This window comes from Callorhinus ursinus, unplaced genomic scaffold (genome assembly GCF_003265705.2).
Source record: "Callorhinus ursinus isolate GAN/ISIS: 27379988/994484 unplaced genomic scaffold, GSC_fseal_2.0 scaffold29, whole genome shotgun sequence".
NCBI classification, from domain to species: domain Eukaryota; kingdom Metazoa; phylum Chordata; class Mammalia; order Carnivora; family Otariidae; genus Callorhinus; species Callorhinus ursinus.
In genome coordinates, this window is record NW_027397091.1 from 12329898 (window position 1) to 12349673 (window position 19776).

Below are 19776 nucleotides of genomic sequence, written 5' to 3' on the forward strand. Positions count from 1 at the left end.
TTTCTTTCTTTCTTTCTTTCTTTCTTTCTTTCTTTCTTTCTTTCTTTTCTTTCTTTCTTTCTTTTCTTTCCTTCTTTCTTTCTTTCCTCTCTCTTTTAATATAGAGGGCAACATTTTGGTAGAAATGGCTCAAATAATATTTGATAATTTAAACCTCACAATTTAAGCTTAAAACCTCACAACTTTAAAGTCAATGAAGAATGAAACATTATTAGCAGCACATGATGTCCAAAACATGGCAACATCATCACATTGTCATGTAAAAATGGGATCAAATTTCAACCTGAGCTGGGTGTATTAATTCAAGCTTTGACAGTGCATTCTGTATACGTGCCTTTATCAGCTGCAAAATGCAAAAGTTGTTTAGTTACTCAGTATTTAATCTTAGACACAGACATCTTATTTAGGGAACCATAGCTCCCAAGGAGGCTAGGAGAGGTAAACCAAAGCTCTTTGTAATTAAAAACAGTGAAAAGAAATGGTTAACTCACAGACTCAAAGGAAGATGGGCTAGAAAATAACACCGTAAGTGGTAGTTTGTTCTAAATTCATGCAAAGACCTGGATTATGCAGTAGTCTTTCTGGACATAGAAAGAAATCTATCATGCAGCTGAAGAAGTGTGTGAGAGAATAATCCAAACTTAGAAACCTTCAGGGCAATGGTTGAAGTCTATTCTAACTGATGTCTGCTGCAGATTGAAAAGGAACATCTTACAGACAATGGATGGTTTCTTGAAATATAACAAAAACAAGCTTTGAAAATGTGTATATAAAAACATTGACCTGTATGGAGAGAAAAGGCAGCATTTACTTTGTAATGCTATCAGGTGGTAATTCAATTTCCTGTTTACTGAACTTGAAGTGTGCTGTTTCATGTCATAGATTGGTGGTACTTATCATATAAATTGACCAATAAAATTTACAAATAGTACCTTTAGTGCTTGGATATGTGGTTGTATCTTTAGAAAAGAAAATCAATTTAATTCTGTGCATTGGTTTTCTCCTTAAAATTCATGCAATTTGAATATGATTGACAGGGCCCTGCATCATTATGCAGTCTGTTAGATGGACCGATTATGCTTATGAATACAAGAGTGGAGTGAATGAAAGCAACATGTAATTGATTCTACACTGGTCTGACTGTCCATTAACAGTTTGAACGTAGCACAGTCACTTCTCAAATGGAAAACGATGAGAGCAACCTATATGTGCTCTCTCATTTGTTTTAAAATTCATTATGCTTTTATTTTTTCACAGAACGTTTTTGCTGATTTTTTTTCTTCCTTTCTTTCTCCCCACCCCCCCCAAGGGTAAGTCTGATTGAATCTTTGTAAATAAGTCTCCTGCTTTCAATACTTATTTGGCATTGCAACCACACATTTTTCAATTTACACTTTTGGAAATGAAAGCATGCTTTCCTCTGCACCCCCTTCAAAGAAAACCTATCCTGCTCCCCTTTTCTATATAGGTCAGACTAATTTCCTAGGATAAAGTGAGGTGGGGGAATGCAAGGTGGTGGTTATAGCTTCAAAACAAAAGAGGTGATTTATGGACTGATTGATTTCTGAAATAGATGAGCAAAAACAGCTTTCATTTGTCTTGCCACACTTCAGTGCAATAGAGCACAAAAGGGCCTGCCATCTCATTTTCCATACCTCTTCAAGGGTTTGCATTTGAAATGTTGATTAAATGTACAAATTGCATGGCTGTTTTCTCGGCTTTCCTCACTTGTATAAGAAAGAACCTCAAATGTATGAAGGCTGCCTTTCTCTTCTTGAATGAGAAGCTGGACATTTCGGGGAAATAGCATTACTTTTATTGCTCACGGGCAGATATGATGCTGATTCTATAACAGCCATCGTTTCCTGCCAGATTTGAGTATAGAAGAAGCAACAAAATTAGTGCTGGGCCAGGCAATTCTATGTCGGAGCAACAATTACACTGTGATCTCCAAAATAGATTGTATTTACAATTAATAAATATGTTAATTCAATCTGTCTCTAGCTCTGATTTTTATTAAATCAGCAGCTGACTTATTAAGATAATAGGTCTGAGAAAACACTGGAAATAGATTTTTTAATTATGATGAAAACTTTTAAGATTTAGTCTCTTAGCTACTTTCAAATATGAAATATAATATTATAAACTACAGTCCCCGTGCTGTACATGACATCCCGGGCCTTATTTATTTTATAACTGGAAGTTTGCACCTTTTGACCCCCTTCATCCAATTCTGACACCCCACCCCCTAACGTCTACCTCTGGCAACCACCATTATATTCTTGGGTTTGTTATTATTGTTTTTGTTGTTTTAGATTCCACATAAAAGTGAAATGTCATGGTGTTTACCTTTCTCTGTCTGACCTATTTCACTTAGCATAAGGCTCTCAAGGTCCATCCATGTTGTCAAAAATGGCAGGATTTTTTTCTTTTTTATGGCTAAATAATATTCCACTGTCCATATACACACCACATTTTCTTTATCCATTCACCCATTGGTGGACACTGAGGTTGTTTCCATGTCTTGGCTATTGTCAAGAAGGCTGCATGAACATGGGGGTGCAGATATCTTTTTCAGTTGATGTTTTCATTTCCTTCAGATAAGTACTCAGCTGTGGAATTGTTGGATCTTATGGTATTTCTAGTTTTAATTTTTTGAGGAATCTCTACACTGTTTTCTATAATGGCTACATAGAAATAGACAATCTTATTGGCTTTTTCTATGGTTTCTAATATATCTACCACAAGAGTTTTTTTCGTTTTGTTGTGTCTTGTTATTTAAAGATTTTATTTTATTTATTTATTTGAGAGAGAGAGAGAGCACAAGAGGGTGTAGGGTCAGAGAGAGAAGCAGACTCCCTGCTGAGCAGGGAGCCCGATGCGGGACTCGATCCTGGGACTCTGGGATCATGACCTGAGCTGAAGGCATTCGCTTAACCAACTGAGCCACCTGGGCACCCTACCGCAAAAGTTTTTAACTGAAAAAAGAATGCTAACCAAAATAAAGCCCAAGTGTCTGGGAAGTCCTGAGATGTGGCCATTTTAAAATATGTTCATAAATTCTTTGCTACTCCTACCATCAAGAGGGGGGCGCCAATGTGTCTCCACTTGAAATGGGTGTGATTGTGTGATGGTTGCAACCAATAGGGATAGTGGTAGTGATACTGTGAGACTCCCAAGGTTGGGTTATAAGGGTGACATAGCTTCTACCTCTGGTACACTTGCTTTTGGAGCCCTAAGCTGTCATGTGGGCAATCTGACTACTCTGAGGCCTCCATGTTGTGAGGAAACTCAAACTAGTCCATATGGAGAGTCCCTGAGACTATATGAAGAGGGAGAGATGCCAGTCCAGCTCTTAGCTGCTATCTAGCACTCACTGTTCCACTGCCAGCCATGGGCTGACTGCAACCATGTGAGAGACCCTAATACCAGACCCCCTAGCTGAGCCCTTTCAAATTTCTCAGCCAGAGAAACCATAAGAAATAATGAAATTGTTGTTACTGTCTTAAGTCACCATTCTTGGGGGTAGTTTTTGTTTATTTTTGTTTTATTTTAGGGGGGTTGTTTTTGTTTTTATCTATAGCAATAGCTAACCAGAATCTGTGTGTGTACCAACTATGAGGTTAAAGTAATGGGATTCATGATAAACATGCCAAATTTTATACATATAGGTGTATGTCATTTCCTTCAATAAATAGTCACCTTAGGAATACTTTATCCATAATCACATTGCCATTGTGATATTGTATCTCCCCATGTTGAGCTGTGACTTTGGACATTTTGTTCTCCCTCTCCAGTTCCCTTGAACAAGGGAAAATAGATTCAATTTTCTGTATTGTCCTTTTCATTTCTAAAAATTCTTATCTATTATTCAAAATTCCTTGGTTACTGAGATATCTAAGATGTTTGCCTGTCCTACATTTCCACGATAAAATATCTAGGATTCAATTTGAATATTAAAATTGCAGTGAAACATTAAAGATAGATATTAAACAAATAGGAGAAAAATGCCCTTTTGTCCACCATTTGAACCCTACTTTTATCTGCAAATAATTACATAAAGATATTATTGAGAGTTACAAAATAAGGAAAGATATACATAGTGGAGTCATTCTGTTAAATCTCTTGGAATTGTATCTTTTTCAAGAATATTTTCATATTGGGGCGCCTGGGTAGCTCAGTCGTTAAGCGGCTGCCTTCGGCTCAGGTCAGGATCCCAGGGTCCTGGGATCAAGCCCCGCATCGGGCTCCCGGCTGGGCGGGAAGCCTGCTTCTCCCTCTCCCACTCCCCCTGCTTGTGTTTCCTCTCTCACTGTGTCTCTCTCTGTCAAAAATAAAAAAAATATTTTAAAAAAATATTTTCATATTTACAGTGATGTAAGATCATCTTTATAAAGCACAGTAACAATCTTTTATACTGTAGGGATATGGTAGATGTGATCCAGGAACATGGTTTAATACACCATGTACCCTTTGTTTTAATCCTTTATTTAATTGTTGAGTAGGTAATGTATTCATATAATTTGAACGTAAAAAATTATAACAGGCATACACTGAAAAGTCTCCTTCCCGTATTTGCCTCCCTTTTTGCAGTTTCCATCACGACCCTAGTAGGGAATCACTGTAATTAAATGCTTGTTACTGCTTCCAGAGATGTTTTATGCAGGTATTATCTTAAAAAAAAATGTGTATTCTTTCCTGTGGGGTATTTTTACACTAATGGTAGCATACTAATTATACCTCTCCACATTTTTTTCTTTTTATGTAGTGATATATCTTGGATGTCTTTCCATATCCACATGTAAACACCTTCGTTGCTCTTCTTATAGAAACACGATATTTCATTTTATAAATGCACAATTATTTAACTAGTCCTTATTGATGGACATTTAGTTGTTCCCAATCATTGCCTATTATATATAGTGTTACAATGAATGACCTGTATAAATGCCATTTTGCATACGAGTAAGTATATTATCTAGGATACATTCCTAGAAATAGAACTATTCCAGAGGAGTCTACATTTATAATTTTGATAGGTACTTAAAACACTGTCTCAGGGGATGGCACCAATTTGCACTTTGTTTGTATAAACATGTTTGAGAAACTTGAACCATGACTGGTGCTCATTTATCTGGACAAAATAAATTAGACTACTTAGAATCTATACATCAATTCTTAATAGGCAAATAGGAGAGGAATTGCATTCGAGAACAGCAAAAAATCTTAGAGGCTATCTTATTCAACTCCTTCTTTTAGCTTGGAGAGGGAAACCCAAAGAGGAGAGTGACTTGTCCAAGATCACACAGCTGATTAGTGGCAACAGATCTGAGAATTCTGACTTTTATTTTTTTATTTTTTTTATTATGTTATGTTAATCACCATACATTACATCATTAGTTTTTGATGTAGTGTTCCATGATTCATTGTTTGCATATAACACCCAGTGCTCCAAGCAGTACGTGCCCTCTTTAATACCCATCACCAGGCTAACCCATCTCCCCACCCCCGTCCCCTCTAGAACCCTCAGGTTGTTTCTCAGAGTCCATGATCTCTCATGGTTCATCTCTCCCTCTGATTCCCCCCGCTTCATTTTTCCCTTCCTGCTACATTCTTCTTCTTCTTTTTTTTTTTTTAACATATAATGTATTATTTGTTTCAGAGGTATACGTCTGTGATTTAGCAGTCTTACACAATTCACAGCACTCACCATAGCACATACCACTCACCAATGTCTATCACCCAGCCACCCCAACCCTCTCACCCCAACTCCAGCAACCCTCAGTTTCTTTCCTGGAATTAAGAATTCCTCATATCAGTGAGGTCATATGATACATATCTTCCTCTGATTGACTTATTTCACTCAGCATAATACCCTCCAGTTCCATCCACGTCGTTGCAAATGGCAAGATTTCATTCCTTTTGATGGCTGCATAATATTCCATTGTATATCTATACCACTTCTTCTTTATCCATTCATCTGTCGATGGATATCATGGCTCTTTCCGTAGTTTGGCTATTGTGGACATTGCAGCTATAAACATTCGGGTGCACCTACCCCTTCAGATCCCTACATTTGTATCTTTGGGGTAAATACCCAGCAGTGCAATTGCTGGGTCATAGGGTAGCTCTATTTTCAAATTTTTGAGGAACCTCCATACTGTTTTCCAGAGTGGCTGCACCAGCTTGCATTCCCACCAACAATGTAGGAGGGTTCCCCTTTCTCCGCATCCCCGCCAACATCTGTCGTTTCCTGACTTGTTCATTTTAGCCATTCTGACGGGTGTGAGGTGGTATCTCATTGAGGTTTTGATTTGGATTTCCCTGTTGCTGAGCGACGTTGAGCACTTTTTCATGTGTCTGTTGGCCATTTGGATGTCTTCTTTGGAAAAATGTCTGTTCATGTCTTCTGCCCATTTCTTGATTGGATCATTTGTTCTTTGGGTGTTGAGTTTGATAAGTTCTTCATAGATTTTGGATACTAGCCCTTTATCTGATATGTCATTTGTTGACTGTTTCTTTTGCTGTGCAAAAGCTTTTGATCTTGATGAAGTCCCAATAGTTCATTTTTGCCCTTCCTTCCCTTGCCTTTGGCAATATTTCTAGGAAGAAGTTACTGCGGCTGAGGTCAAAGAAGTTGCTGCCTGTGTTCTCCTTTAGGATTTTGATGGACTCCTGTCTCACATTTTAGGTCTTTCAAAAATTTTGTGTCTATTTTTGTGTGTGATTTAAGGAAATGGTCCAGTTTCATTCTTCTGCATATAGCTGTCCAATTTTCCCAACACTATTTGTTGAAGATACTGTCTTTTTTCCATTGGATATTCTTTCCTGCTTTGTCGAAGATGAGTTGACCATAGAGTTGAGGGTCCACTTCTGGGTTCTCTATTCTGTTCCATTGATCTTTGTGCCTGTTTTTTTGCCAGTACCATACTGTCTTGATGATGACAGCGTTGTAATAGAGCTTGAAGTCCGGAAATGTGCTGCCGCCAGCTTTGCTTTTCTTTTCAACATTCCTCTGGCTATTCGGGGTCTTTTCTGGTACCATACAAATTTTAGGATTATTTGCTCCATTTCTTTAAAAAAAGTGGATGATATTTTGATAGGGATTGCATTGAATGTGTAACTTGCTCTAGGTAGCATGGACATCTTCGCAGTATTTGTTCTTCCAATCTATGAGCATTGGACGTTTTTCCATTTCTTTGTGTCTTCCTCAATTTCTTTCATGAGTATTTTATAGTTTTCTGAGTACAGATTTTTTGCCTCTTTGGTTAGATTCATTCCCAGGTATCTTATGGTTTTGGGTGCAATTGTAAATGGGATTGACTCCTTAATTTCTCTTTCTTCTGTCTTGCTGTTGGTGTATAGGAATGCCACTGATTTCTGTGCATTGATTTTATATCCTGCCACTTGATTGATTTCCTGTATGAGTTCTCGCAGTTTTGGGGTGGAGTCTTTTGGGTTTTCCACATACGGTATCATATCATCTGCAAGGAGTGAGAGTTTGACTTCCCCTTTGCTGATTCGGATGCCTTTGATTTCTTTTTGTTGTCTGATTGCAGTGGCTAGGACTTCTAATGCTATGTTGAATAGCAGTGGTGATAGTGGACATCCCTGACCTTAGGGGGAAAGCTCTCAGCTTTTCCCCATTGAGCATGATATTCACTGTGGGTTTTCATAGATGGCTTTTATGATATTGAGGTATGTACCCGCTATCCATATGCTCTGAAGAGTTTTGATCAAGAAAGGATGCTGTACCCTGTTAAATGCTTTTTCTGCATCTACTGAGAGGATCATATGATTCTTGTTCTTTCTTTTATTAATGTATTGTATCAAATTGTTTGATTTGCAGATGTTGAACCAACCTTGCAGCCCAGGGATAAATCCCACTTGGTCGTGGTGAATACTCCTGTTATGTACTGTTGGATCCTATTGCCTGGTATTTTGGTGGGAATTTTTGCATCCATGTTCATCAAGGATATTGGTCTGTAATTCTCCTTTTTGATGGGGTCTTTGTCCGGTTTTGGGATCAAGCTAATGGTGACCTCATAAAAAGAGTTTGGAAGTTTTCCTTCCATTTCTATTTTTTGAAACAGTTTCAGAAAAATAGGTATTAATTCTTCTTGAAATGTTTGGTGGAATTCCCCTGGGAAGGTATCTGGCCCTGGGCTCTTGTTTGTTGGGAGATTTTTGATGACTGCTTCAATTTCCTTAGTGGTTATAGGTCTGTTCAGGTTTTCTATTTCTTCCTGGTTCAGTGTTGGTAGTTGATACATCTCTAGGAATGCATCCATTTCTTCCAGATTATCTAATTTGCTGTCATAGAGTTGCTCATAATATATTCTTATAATTGTTTGTATTTCTTTGGTGTTGGCTGTGATCTCTCCTCTTTCATTCATGATTGTATTTATTTGGGTCATTTCTCTTCTTTTTGATAAGTCTGGCCAGGGTTTTATCAATCTTGTTCATTCTTTCAAAGAACCAGCTCCTAGTTTTGTTGATCTGTTCTACTGTTCTTTTGGTTTCTATTTCATTGATTTCTCCTCTGATCTTTACTATTTCTCTTCTCCTGCAGGGATTAGGCTTTATTTGCTGTTCTTTCTCCAGCTCCTTTATGTGTAGGGTTAGGTTGTGTATTTGAGACCTTTCTTGTTTCTTGAGAAAGGCTTGTATTGCTATATACTTTCCTCCTAGGACAGCCTTTGCTGCATCCCAAAGATTTTGAAGTTATGTTTTCATTTTCATTGGTTTCCATGAATTTTTTTTTAATTCTTCTTTAATTTCCTGGTTGACCCATTCATTCTTTAGTAGGATGCTCTGTACCCTCCATGTATTTGAGTTATTTCCAACTTTACTCTTGTCATTGAGTTCTAGTTTCAAAGCATTATGGTCTGAAAATATGTAAGGAATGATCCCAATCTTTTGGTACTGGTTGAGACCTGATTTGTGACCTAGGTTGTGATCTATTCTGGAGAATGTTGTATGGGCACTAGGGACGATGTGTATTCTGTTTCTTTGGGATGGAATGTTCTGAATATATCTGTGAAGTCCATTTGGTCCAGTGTGCCATTTAAAGTCTTTATTTCCTTGATGATCTTTTGTTTAGAATATCTGTCCATTTCAGGGAGGGGGGTGTTAAAGTCCCCCACTATCATTGTTTTGTTGTTGATGTGTCTTTGCTTTTGTTATTAATTGGCTTATATTATTGGCTGCTCCCATGTTAGGGGCATAGATATTTACAATTGCTAGATCTTCTTGTTGGATTGACCCTTTAAGTAGGATATAGTGTCCTTCTTCGTCTCTTATTATAGTCTTTGGTTTAAAATCTAATATTTCTGATATAAGAATTGCCACCCCAGCTTTGTTTTGGTGTCCATTTGCAGGGTAAATGGTTTTCTACCCCCTCACTTTCAATCTGGGGGTGTTTTTGCGTCTAAACGAGTCTCTTACAGACAGCGTATCGATGGGTCTTGTTTTTTTTTTTTATCCAATCTGATACCTGTGTCTTTTGATTGGGGCATTTAGTCCATTTACATTCAGGGTAACTATTGAAAAATAAGAATTTAGTGCCATTGTATTGCCTGTAAGGTGACTGTTACTGTATATTGTCTGTGTTCTTTTCTGGTCTATGTTACTTTTAGGGTCTCTCTTTGCTTAGAGGACCCCTTTCAGTATTTCTTGTAGGGCTGGTTTCGTGTTTGCAAATTCCTTTAGTTTTTCTTTGTCCTGGAAGCTTTTTATCTCTCCTATTTTCAGTGACAACCTAGCTGGATATAGTATTCTTGGCTGCATATTTTTCTCATTTCATGCTCTGAATATATCATTCAGTCCTCTCTGGCCTGCCAGGTCTTTGTGGATAGGTCTGTTGCCAGTCTAATGTTTCTACCATTGTAGGTTACCGATCTCTTCTCCCGAGCTGCTCTCAGGATTTTCTCTTTGTCTGTGAGACTCATAAGTTTTACGATTAGATGTTGGGGTGTTGACCTATTTATATTGATTTTGAGGGGGGGTTCTCTGTGCCTCCTGGATTTTGATGCCTGTTTCCTTCCCCAAATTAGGGAAGTTCTCTGCTATAATTTGCTCCAATATACCTTCTGGCCCTCTCTCTCTTTCTTCTTCTGGGATCCCAATTATTCTCCTACTGTTTCATCTTATGGTATCACTTATCTCTCAGACTCTGCCCTCGTGATCCAGTAGTTGTTTATCTCTCTTTTTCTCAGCTCCTGCCTAATTTATCCTAGCAGTTAGAGTCTCCATTTTTGATTGCACCTCATTAATAGCCTTTTTGATTTCGACTTGGTTAGATTTTAGTTCTTTTATTTCTCAAGAAAGGGTTTCTCTAATATCTTCCATGCTTTTACCAAGTCCAGCTAGTATCTTTAAAATCATCATTCTGAACTATAGTTCTGACATCTTACTAATGTCCGTATTGATTAGGTCCCTGGCAGTCAGTACTGCTTCTTGTTCTTTTTTTTTTTTTTTTTTTGAGGTGATTTTTTCCATCTTGTCATTTTGTCCAGAGGAGAAGAGATGAATGAGAGAACAAAATGTTAACAGGGTAACAACGACCCCAGAGAAATATACACTAAACAAATCAGAAAAGACCTCAAACTGGGGGGAAAGAAAGAGAAAGGAAGGAAAAAGAAAAAAAAGAAAGAAAGAAAAAGAATAAGATTTAAACAAACAAACAAACAAAACAGAATACGATCAAATATTATCAGGCTGATGTATAGATCAGTGCCACACACTAGATTTTGTGCATATTTTGGTCTGTTAAAAGAAAGTGCCTCCCAAAATATTAAAGAAAGAAAAACTTATAAATGTACAAAAATAAGGGTAAATACAGTGAGGGAATAGAATTTGAGTGTAAAGATGGAAATTATAAAAGTTTTTATAAAAGGAATTGATAAGAAGTTGTTTGAGAAAAGAAAGAAGAGGATTTTAAAAAAAAAGGGTGGAAGAGGATGTGATCAGGCAGGAGAGTGTAACAAAGCAATACACTAGAGATTTAGGGTATATATTTTGATCTGTTAGAAGAAACTGTATCCCAAAATTTTAAAGAGAGAACAACTTATATATATATATACCAAAGAAAGGTTAACTACTATGAAGGAATAGAATATGACTCTAAAAATGAAAAATAAAAAAGATTTTTAAAAAAAGGGATTGATAAGATGTTGATTGAAAATGGGAAAAAGAAAAATTAAAAAAAAGAAAAAGAAAGTTAAAAAAGATAACTTTGAAAGACTAAAGAATCATGGGAAAAGGGCCATGAGTTCTATGTGCAGGATTCCCCTAGCACTGGCGTTCAGCCATTCCCATTGATCAGTAAACTTGGTCTTGGCTGGCTGTTCTGGCTGATCTTTGGGGGGAGGGGCCTGTTGCCGTGGTTCCAAATGTCTTTGCCGGAGGCGGAATTGCCCCACCCTTGCCGGTCCAGGTTAAGCAATCTGCTCAGGTTTGCTCTCAGGAGCTTTTGTTCCCTGCGAGCTTTCCGTACAGCTTTGGAGGACCAGGGTGAAAATGGTGGCCTCCCAATCTCCTCCCCTGAGGAGCCGAGAACTCGGGACGCCGCTCCTCAGTGCGCCCTCAGAGAAAAGCAGGCAGTCACTCCCGTCTCCCTGGTCTCCGGCCGCACTCCGTGCTCACCCGGCCTGTGACCGAGCATTTCTATCTCTGGCACCCGACACCATCTGGAATCTCCAAACCCAGCAGATCCCTGCAGTGTGCTCCCGCGCTGCTCCTCCCCGGGGAGGAAGGTAAGTCTCCCCGGCTCTGCCACTTGTTGGGTCCCTGCTGGAGGAGCAGTGGCCCGTCTGCTTTGGATCACAGTTTACGGCAACCCCGAGCTGAGATCCGGCGCCTTGGCTCCGTCTCTGCAGCCGGTTTCCCCACCCCGATACCTGGGAGCTCTGCCGCACTCAGGCACCAATGGTATTCCTGTGACCTCGAGGGTCCTGAGACCACACTGTTCCAGGGAGTGTTCCACCCCCCGCTTAGCCACTGGAGCGACATCCTCAGTGGAGCCAACTTCTAAAAATTCTGATTTTGTGCTCCGCGGTTCTATCACTTGCCAGTAGCTTCTGTCGGAGGCCTCCTCCGTCTGTCTTCCCGAGTATTGCCTTAGATTCACTTCTCCGCACTTCCTACCTTTCAGAAAGTGGTCGATTTTCTGTTCAGAGAGTTGCTGTTATTCTTTTCTTTGATCTCCTGTTGAGTTTGTAGGTGTTCAGAATGGTTTGATCCCTATCTAGCTGAATTCCTGGGACCAGAAGAAATTTAGGTCTCCTACTCCTCCGCCATCTTGCTCCTCCCCTTGGGACTTCTGACTTTTAATCAGACCTTAGGATTTAAAGTGTGGTATGCGGGCGCCTGGGTGGCTCAGTCGTTAAGCGTCTGCCTTCGGCTCAGGTCATGATCCCAGGGTCCTGGGGTCGAGTCCCACATCAGGCTCCCTGCTCAGCAGGAAGCCTGCTTCTCCCTCTCCCACTCCCCCTGCTTGTGTTCCTGCTCTCGCTGTGTCTCTCTCTGTCAAATAAATAAATAAAATCTAAAAAATAAATAAATAAATAAAATTAAAGTGTGGTATGCTATGCTTTCCACATCAGAACAGAGATGATGACTGTCATTTCTGCCTGTGTGTAGAAGGTGTCTTGGATGTTGCTGCTGCTGGTGGTGGTGGTTATTGAGCCTCTGTATGCACCAGAATCGAATTGTTCTGTTTACATTATCCTATTTATACCAAGGGATCCACAAGTGCATGTCCAAGTGAAAGCATTATCTAGGGATATATCTCACATATATGTATCCACTATCAAGGTGCTATTGTGTCCAACAAAATGTAAATTAGTGCAAAGCATCACTGATGTTATAACAGCTATTTGTCTGGAACTTTTTGTCAATCAATGGATTTTGAAACTACTATTGTGAAAGAGTTGTGTATGATATTTCTGATATTAAGAAGGGAACCTTAATACTCATAAAGCATGCAAGCCACTTGTTTAAGGTCTCTTGTAACTGCCCAGGCATCGTTTTGTACTCCCTCTGTCTCTGATACAAAGGTAAATGTTAATGATGCCACACATCACTGAATAAACCACAGAGATCATCTAAGCAGCTGATTTGTTTTGTGGATAAGGAAACCAAGGCAGGGGCTAGTGAATAGATGGCTTCATCTGGGCTACTTGGCAACTCAGGGCTGAAGCTGGAATTGGAAGGCCGACTTCCTGACTGAGTTTTATAGCAGGAAAGAGGAACTCTTCAGTGTGAAAGAATCACTCCTATGTGCTATGAACAATTAAAATAATGAAGGAAATTTTCTTTTGGGCCTCACATCGATTCACCTTCAGCTTTGTTGATTTGAGAGGTCATCGTGTTGGTCGATAATAACACTTGGTCTTGTGTGTTGTAAGTTTAATATAGAGCATAAAACACAGAGATCAATGTTTTGATGTTGAGGAGGAGGCTCATTGATTGGCTGTTTGTCCTCAGACTTTTAAATTAAATGGAGAACTGAAGAAATGGAAGGAATAGTTTTTCATAAATTCCATTTAAGTTATGTGGACAATGATGTCTACAGGGAAAAGTAAAGAAAAGGATTTTTTAAATGTCACTATTTTTTTTCCTTTTGTGGACTCTCTCTCTCTTTCCCCTTCCCATTAATGCCCCTGTGCCCTGTTTTTACTTGGCTCAAGTAGACACAGCTTTATGACCCCAGATAAGAGGCATTTATTCTTGACGTTCTCCATCCATAAAATAAGGAATCCAAGGTCATACCTTGTTGCTTCTTTACGTATTATTTGATGTACAGAGGCAGTTGGGAAGAAGGGGAAAACAAAACAAAACAAAACAAAAACCATGGACTTGTCCTTCAACAATGGCAGTCTGGGTGCCAGAGTTGTCCTGGCATAACATTTCCCAAAGCTAAATTTGTGGAAATTTAGTCCCTTGAAGTATTCTGTAAAACATAGTTTTCGATGTATTCCATTCTGTATCCCCTCTTGTTGAGATTCATAATCCATTGTTGCATACTAAATGTCCTGAAAGTCCTGCACTAAGGTAGCTATTTTGACTTAATTTCACTCAGTGATTCCCAAATGTAATTGACCTTTAAACCCACATCTTACTGTACCCACTTTTGGGAAATGCTGTTCTCTAGAATCCTTTGTTGTTACTCTACAGTTTCTCTCCCTTTGGATTCATTGGGGGATTTAGAATATCATAGCTGGGCACAAACAAGTAGTCACAAAGGGGAAAATGAAATAAAGCTAAGTACAGCCTTCCTTCTTCTCATATTCTGGCATTCGCTTCAAAACAGAAGCTATTGTGAAATATTCATATAAAAATTCACTACATCTCGTAGAGACCTTGTATTGCTTCAATAGATACAGCTCTTATTTGTTACTCTTATTGTAAAAAATAATATCACTATGTGCTGGGGTTTTTTGTTTGGTTGGTTTTTTGTTTTGTTTTTGGTTTTGCTGAATATAGTCTCCCTTTGTCCTCTCCTGTGTTATTGCAGTTCTCACTTTAAAGCTAGGTGCCGGTGCAAGAACATCTGCATGAACTCTCTGTGACATTTCTGCCTATTTTGATCACAAGATATCATCTTTCATATTATCTGACCAGGGTTTTTTTGTTTGCTTGTTTGTTTGTTTGTTTGTTTTTAAAGATTTTATTTATTTATTTGACAGAGAGAGGCAGCCAGAGAGGGAACACAAGCAGAGGGCAGTGGGAGAGGGAGAAGCAGGCTTCCCACAGAGCAGGGAGCCCGATGGGGGGCTCGATTCCAAGCCCCTGGGATCATGACCTGAGTCGAGGGCAGATGCTTAACAACTGAGCCACCCAGGCGCCCCCTGACAAGGGTTTTAATACTGTTTCAGAGTTAAAAGTTGAAATCAACATTTTGGGGATTTCTCAAACATCAAATGATACCCTCAGTATTTAGCAGGCAAACAACAAAGATTTTACCCTTAGTGACTTAGTTTCTGCTATTTAAATTTCCTATGCAATTTAAGACTGTTCCATAGTCTCACTTTTGTGATGTGTTCTTATCTTGTCATTGTTGTTGAAATGAAGTGGTACTGATTGGCTAAAGGAAATAATTTCATTTCATTATAATATTCCAGTAATATTAAACCGAATTTGTCTTTCTGATCAAAGATGATTAGTTGTTGTTACTTACATCAATGAGATGGGCAAATAATCCAGATTTGCTAATCTGGATTAGCAAAGACTGGAGAACAGACGTTATAAGGCATTCAGGTGATTTGGTTTATAATCTGAGTTCTTTCTTATGATCCTTACAGACTTTAAAACTAGAACAGTTTCATTTCATTATGTTCCTAAGTGAAAAAATTTATGTGTGTGTAGGTATTAAAAAAATACAACAATGACTGGTTTTAAGTGAAAAAAAATCTAATTCTATGTTTTAAATACAGAGGCTGAAAGTATGGATTGCTTTTTGAAAGTTTTAATATAGTAAACAATAGAAGCTAGGTACTTATTGGGGACTATTATGCCTAGCATACCTCATATATGTGAGGCTTGGTAGGTTGCAAATTAAAATTGGTAGAGATGTTTTAAAGTTATTCCTTTTAAGGCTATTACTGATTGTTACAAATTATCTTGGCACATTTTCAGAAATTTGCCCTTTTTTATTGTGTACAATGCCTGAAACTATTGTCTTATTTATAAGTAAAGTGATGTGAAACTTTGGTTCTTCTTCCCTTGTCAATCCAGAACACTCATTTTGCAGGCAATTATTTCTGTTTATTTCCCACCAAGGATTTGTCTTTTGTGAGGGGGCCAAATATTCACATCTTGTATTATAATCTGTCTCACTTGGATCTGACCAACAACAGTGAAATAATTTACTGGTAGGGGATGCCCTTCCACAATTATCACCTTCCTGGGCAACTGCCTACTTTAAGAGGCTGTGCTATATAAAATCTTTTTACCAGAGAAGCATTTGCATCATCAATAATTCTTAGCTTGCTCATCTCCAGGCTCCAACACAAACACCTACAATAAATAAAGCACCAATTACGTGAAAAGTGAAAAATACCTTACTTATGCTATTTCTCCTTCCTTTTGCATGTGCAGATGTCATCCATACTGTAGGACCAATAGCCAGAGGCCATATTAATGGTTCCCATAAGGAAGACCTTGCAAATTGCTACAAATCATCTCTGAAGCTGATGAAAGAAAATAACATCCGATCAGTTGTAAGTACTTTTATGTTTCTTATTTCTTATTCTTTTCAGCCTTTGTATTTGGGAAAATAATGTCATCCAAAATGAGGGCAGGAAACCATTTCCAAAATTCAGAAAACTAAGGTTAAGCTTCTCAGTAAGTGATGTGCTACTTGTTTCATGACTCTACTCTTTTGTGTGCCCTAAATATTTGCTTAATAGTTTGTGATGTTTTGGGATTTAAAACTGTAGAATCATACAACTGGAGCCATTCCATCTGCTTTCTTCCATCCATAGTGCCATTAGTTTTTGGAGAAAGTGTGCATGTGTTTATTTTAACTTAAAACTTGCTGCCTTTTAAATCTATTTGGGTCTTCTTAAACTAATAGTCTGTAGCTGGGTATGCCACATCCCTTCTAAGTATTATCAATTTAGACAGAGAGAGTTCAAAAAATGTGGATCTAATCTATTTCCTTACCAGGAGGCTGGGATGAAAGGAAGTCTCTTTGAACTGGATTTGGGAGTATTTATTCACCTGCTTTTCTTTTGCAACGTGTCTTACGTTTATTACATCTCAATTACACCAGGAAAATAAAAGTATGAGAAAAATGAGAGTGTAAATACCCAATAGTAAGTTAATTTGGGCAGAATCCCTGGGATCTTTTCACATAGATTATAAACTTGGTGAAATTGTGGGGCAGGAAGATGGTTAAGCCTTTGACTTCTTAGCAGGCTGAATGGATCAGCATTGCTTAGGAGGTCACAAAAGTGAAGGTTTTATTATTTGCATGAAGGAGCATTGAGTGTCAGACACATTTAGATAACACTGGTTAGTTGCTGGACTTTTCATGCATGATTATAATTTTGAAATGCCTTTTTCAATGTACATTGTTGAGTTTGCTTAAAATAACAACACTTTTTTGCAAGCTAATTATACAATCTTTTAAATCTTTGCATATTATTAACAGAGCTGAATATTTTATTTTACTCTTTGATTTAAAAATTTTTTTAAATGAATCAATAAGTAAGACCCCTCTGTCTGAGAGGAGAAAGCTGAAGTTCAAAGAGAATGGAGCAAAGCAAACTATTAAACCAATGGGCTGATTTGTTCTTTACAGCAAAATAAGGAAAAGCAAAACAGGTGTGCACATTTAGGAATAATTAGAATTTTGTCAATATGGCCTATTGATTAAAAAGGCAAGGGGCTGAAGTGCTTGGAAAAATGGATATGTATAGAAGTTTCTAGCTTGGGAAATACAGACCTTGAGACCTGGAGAGAATTAGCTAATGAATTCACTGGCATCTCTAATGACTCCTTTTCTAAAGCGAAAAGAAAGTACGAAGATGCTAGCCCACTAGAAAGAGTGTAAAAACATCACCCATTCTTTTAATAGGAATAAAACAGTTCTCTAACGATGATGATCTTTAAACAATCATATCTGCTATTATACTACTTGCTACCATTAGGTAAGGAGTGGGAGAATTATGGACTAAGTTTATTTGACTTTTATCAGATGACTTGCAGATGGACTAAAGCTATGCTCTGATCATCCTGGGATTGGAATTAGGTCTATCTAAATATCTAAATATCTTGGATGATGATTTTGAGGGGTTAATTACATCTTACTTGGTGCTAAGTTAGCAGATGGTACTAAACTAAAGTCATTTCAATATGAATAAATAAAAATGGAGATGGAAAATATGTGCAAAATGTGAAGCAAAATGTCCAGCTAAATTAATTGCCATGTTATGTCATGGTTGAATGGAGTTTCTATCAAATGTCTTGTCTCTTATTCACACAAAAAAATCTATTTCCCTTCCTCCCTTCCTCCTTTCTTTCCTTTCTTCCTTCCTTTTTTCCTTCCTTCTTCTTTCCCTCCCACTTCCCTTTCCTCCCTCCCCCCCTCTTCTTTGCTTCTTTCCTTCCTTCATTAAAGAAGGAAATGGTCTTTCCATTTTATATGGAATGTCATGTTCTTGACCAATGTTAAAAAATTATAATGCTAAAAAAATTATAATGCTGTTATTAAATCTTCATTATGTGGGGAAAATGGGAAATTCTTAGGAACTGATTATGACTGGATAGATGTTTTAATGTATAGACTTGTATTTTATATACTTATTATAATAGATGGGGGAGAGATGGTTAATATAAAAAGCCTGGCTATTAAAATGGACAATAAACTTACCTTGAGCTCATTTATATACATGTCACAGAAAATTTCTCTTAAACCCTTTTACCAGAACTGCTTAGTGTTTGCTTTACCAGTTGTCACTGTGTGACCATGGATAAGCCATGTCAATATTTTGTAGCCTCAGGTTCCATGTACAAAGAATCAGTAAATTATTAGTGTTAGATCTGTCTAACTCAAGAGGCTGTTATGGGGATCAGTCGAGATAATGGGTGTAAGATAGCTGGGAAAGTGTAATTCTCTATAAAAGTATTTGGCAATATTACTTAAAGTATAAGTTATTTTCACATTTTAGAATTTGGCAAATTTAGGAGATTGAGATCACTCTTGCTTTGACATCCATTCTGAAAACCAAACCTCTAGGTATTTATCCTGTCATCTCTTGATGTTGTTAAACCTGAAATAAATTATTATCAAGTACTCACTTAATACATTTGTAAAGGAAAAACTCAATTTTTTCCTCTTCCTGTGTAGGGAAAAAAACCTGTTCTTCCTGATTGTGCATTTATTCCTTGAGAGTCTCCTTTGCTGTTCACACAAGACACTTCACTCTGGTCACCAAATATGTGGAGGTTTCTCCCCATACCTAGCAATTCTCTGGGACACCACTTGGGTGTCCTACAATTTAATACAATTCTGACTCCATCTACCTTGAGATAGTGTCAGATCCCCTCGGTTAAGGGCTCAGTCCCATAAGGTTACCTATTCCCCAACCTTCCACACCTAAACCCTTCAGATGCCAGTAGCAAGCTTGGGTTATTACCTATGTTTCTGAACCAACCAGCTATAGATCTAAAATCCCAATGACCTCCTCCTTGCGTTCAATTAATTTGCTAGAGAGGCTCACAGAACTCAGGGATACACTTAAATTTACCACTTTATTAAAGGATATGATAAAGGGTATAAATGAACATCCAGATGAAGAGGTACATAGGGCAAGGTCTGGGAGGATCCTGACCCCAGGAGCTTCTGTCCCTATGGAGTTGAGGGGCTTTACCCTTCCAGTGTGGTTGTGTTTGCCAACCTGGATGCTCTCTGAACCCTGTACTATTGGAATTTTATGGAGGCTTCCTCACATAGACATGATCAATCATTAACTCCCATTTCTAGCCCCTCTCCCCTCTCTGGGGATTGAGGGGCAAGGCTGAGAATTTCAAGCTTCTAATCATTGCTTGGTCTTTCTAGTGAACAGCCCCCCTCTAGGAACCATCCAGGAGCCCACCAAGAGTTGTCTCATTAGAACAAAAGATACTCCTAGTGCTCTTATCACTTAGGAATTTACAAGGGTTTTAGGAGACCTGTATCAGGGATGGAGTCAAAGACAAGCATTATATTAGAACAAGAGATGCTCTACGGTTCTTATTACTTAGGAAATTACAAGAGTTTTAGGAGCT

The 19776-nt window shown here is 38.2% G+C and overlaps 1 protein-coding gene across 2 annotated transcripts in view; it reads left to right on the forward strand.

Moving 5' to 3' along the window:
- MACROD2 (mono-ADP ribosylhydrolase 2) overlaps positions 1-19776 on the forward strand; it is a 2080661-nt gene that overhangs the window by 1220510 nt on the left and 840375 nt on the right. For both annotated transcript variants that reach the window (XM_073878419.1, XM_073878420.1), the window contains exon 6: positions 16102-16223. In XM_073878419.1, coding sequence (XP_073734520.1) covers positions 16102-16223 — 122 coding nt within the window. The remainder of the gene's footprint in view (positions 1-16101; positions 16224-19776) is intronic.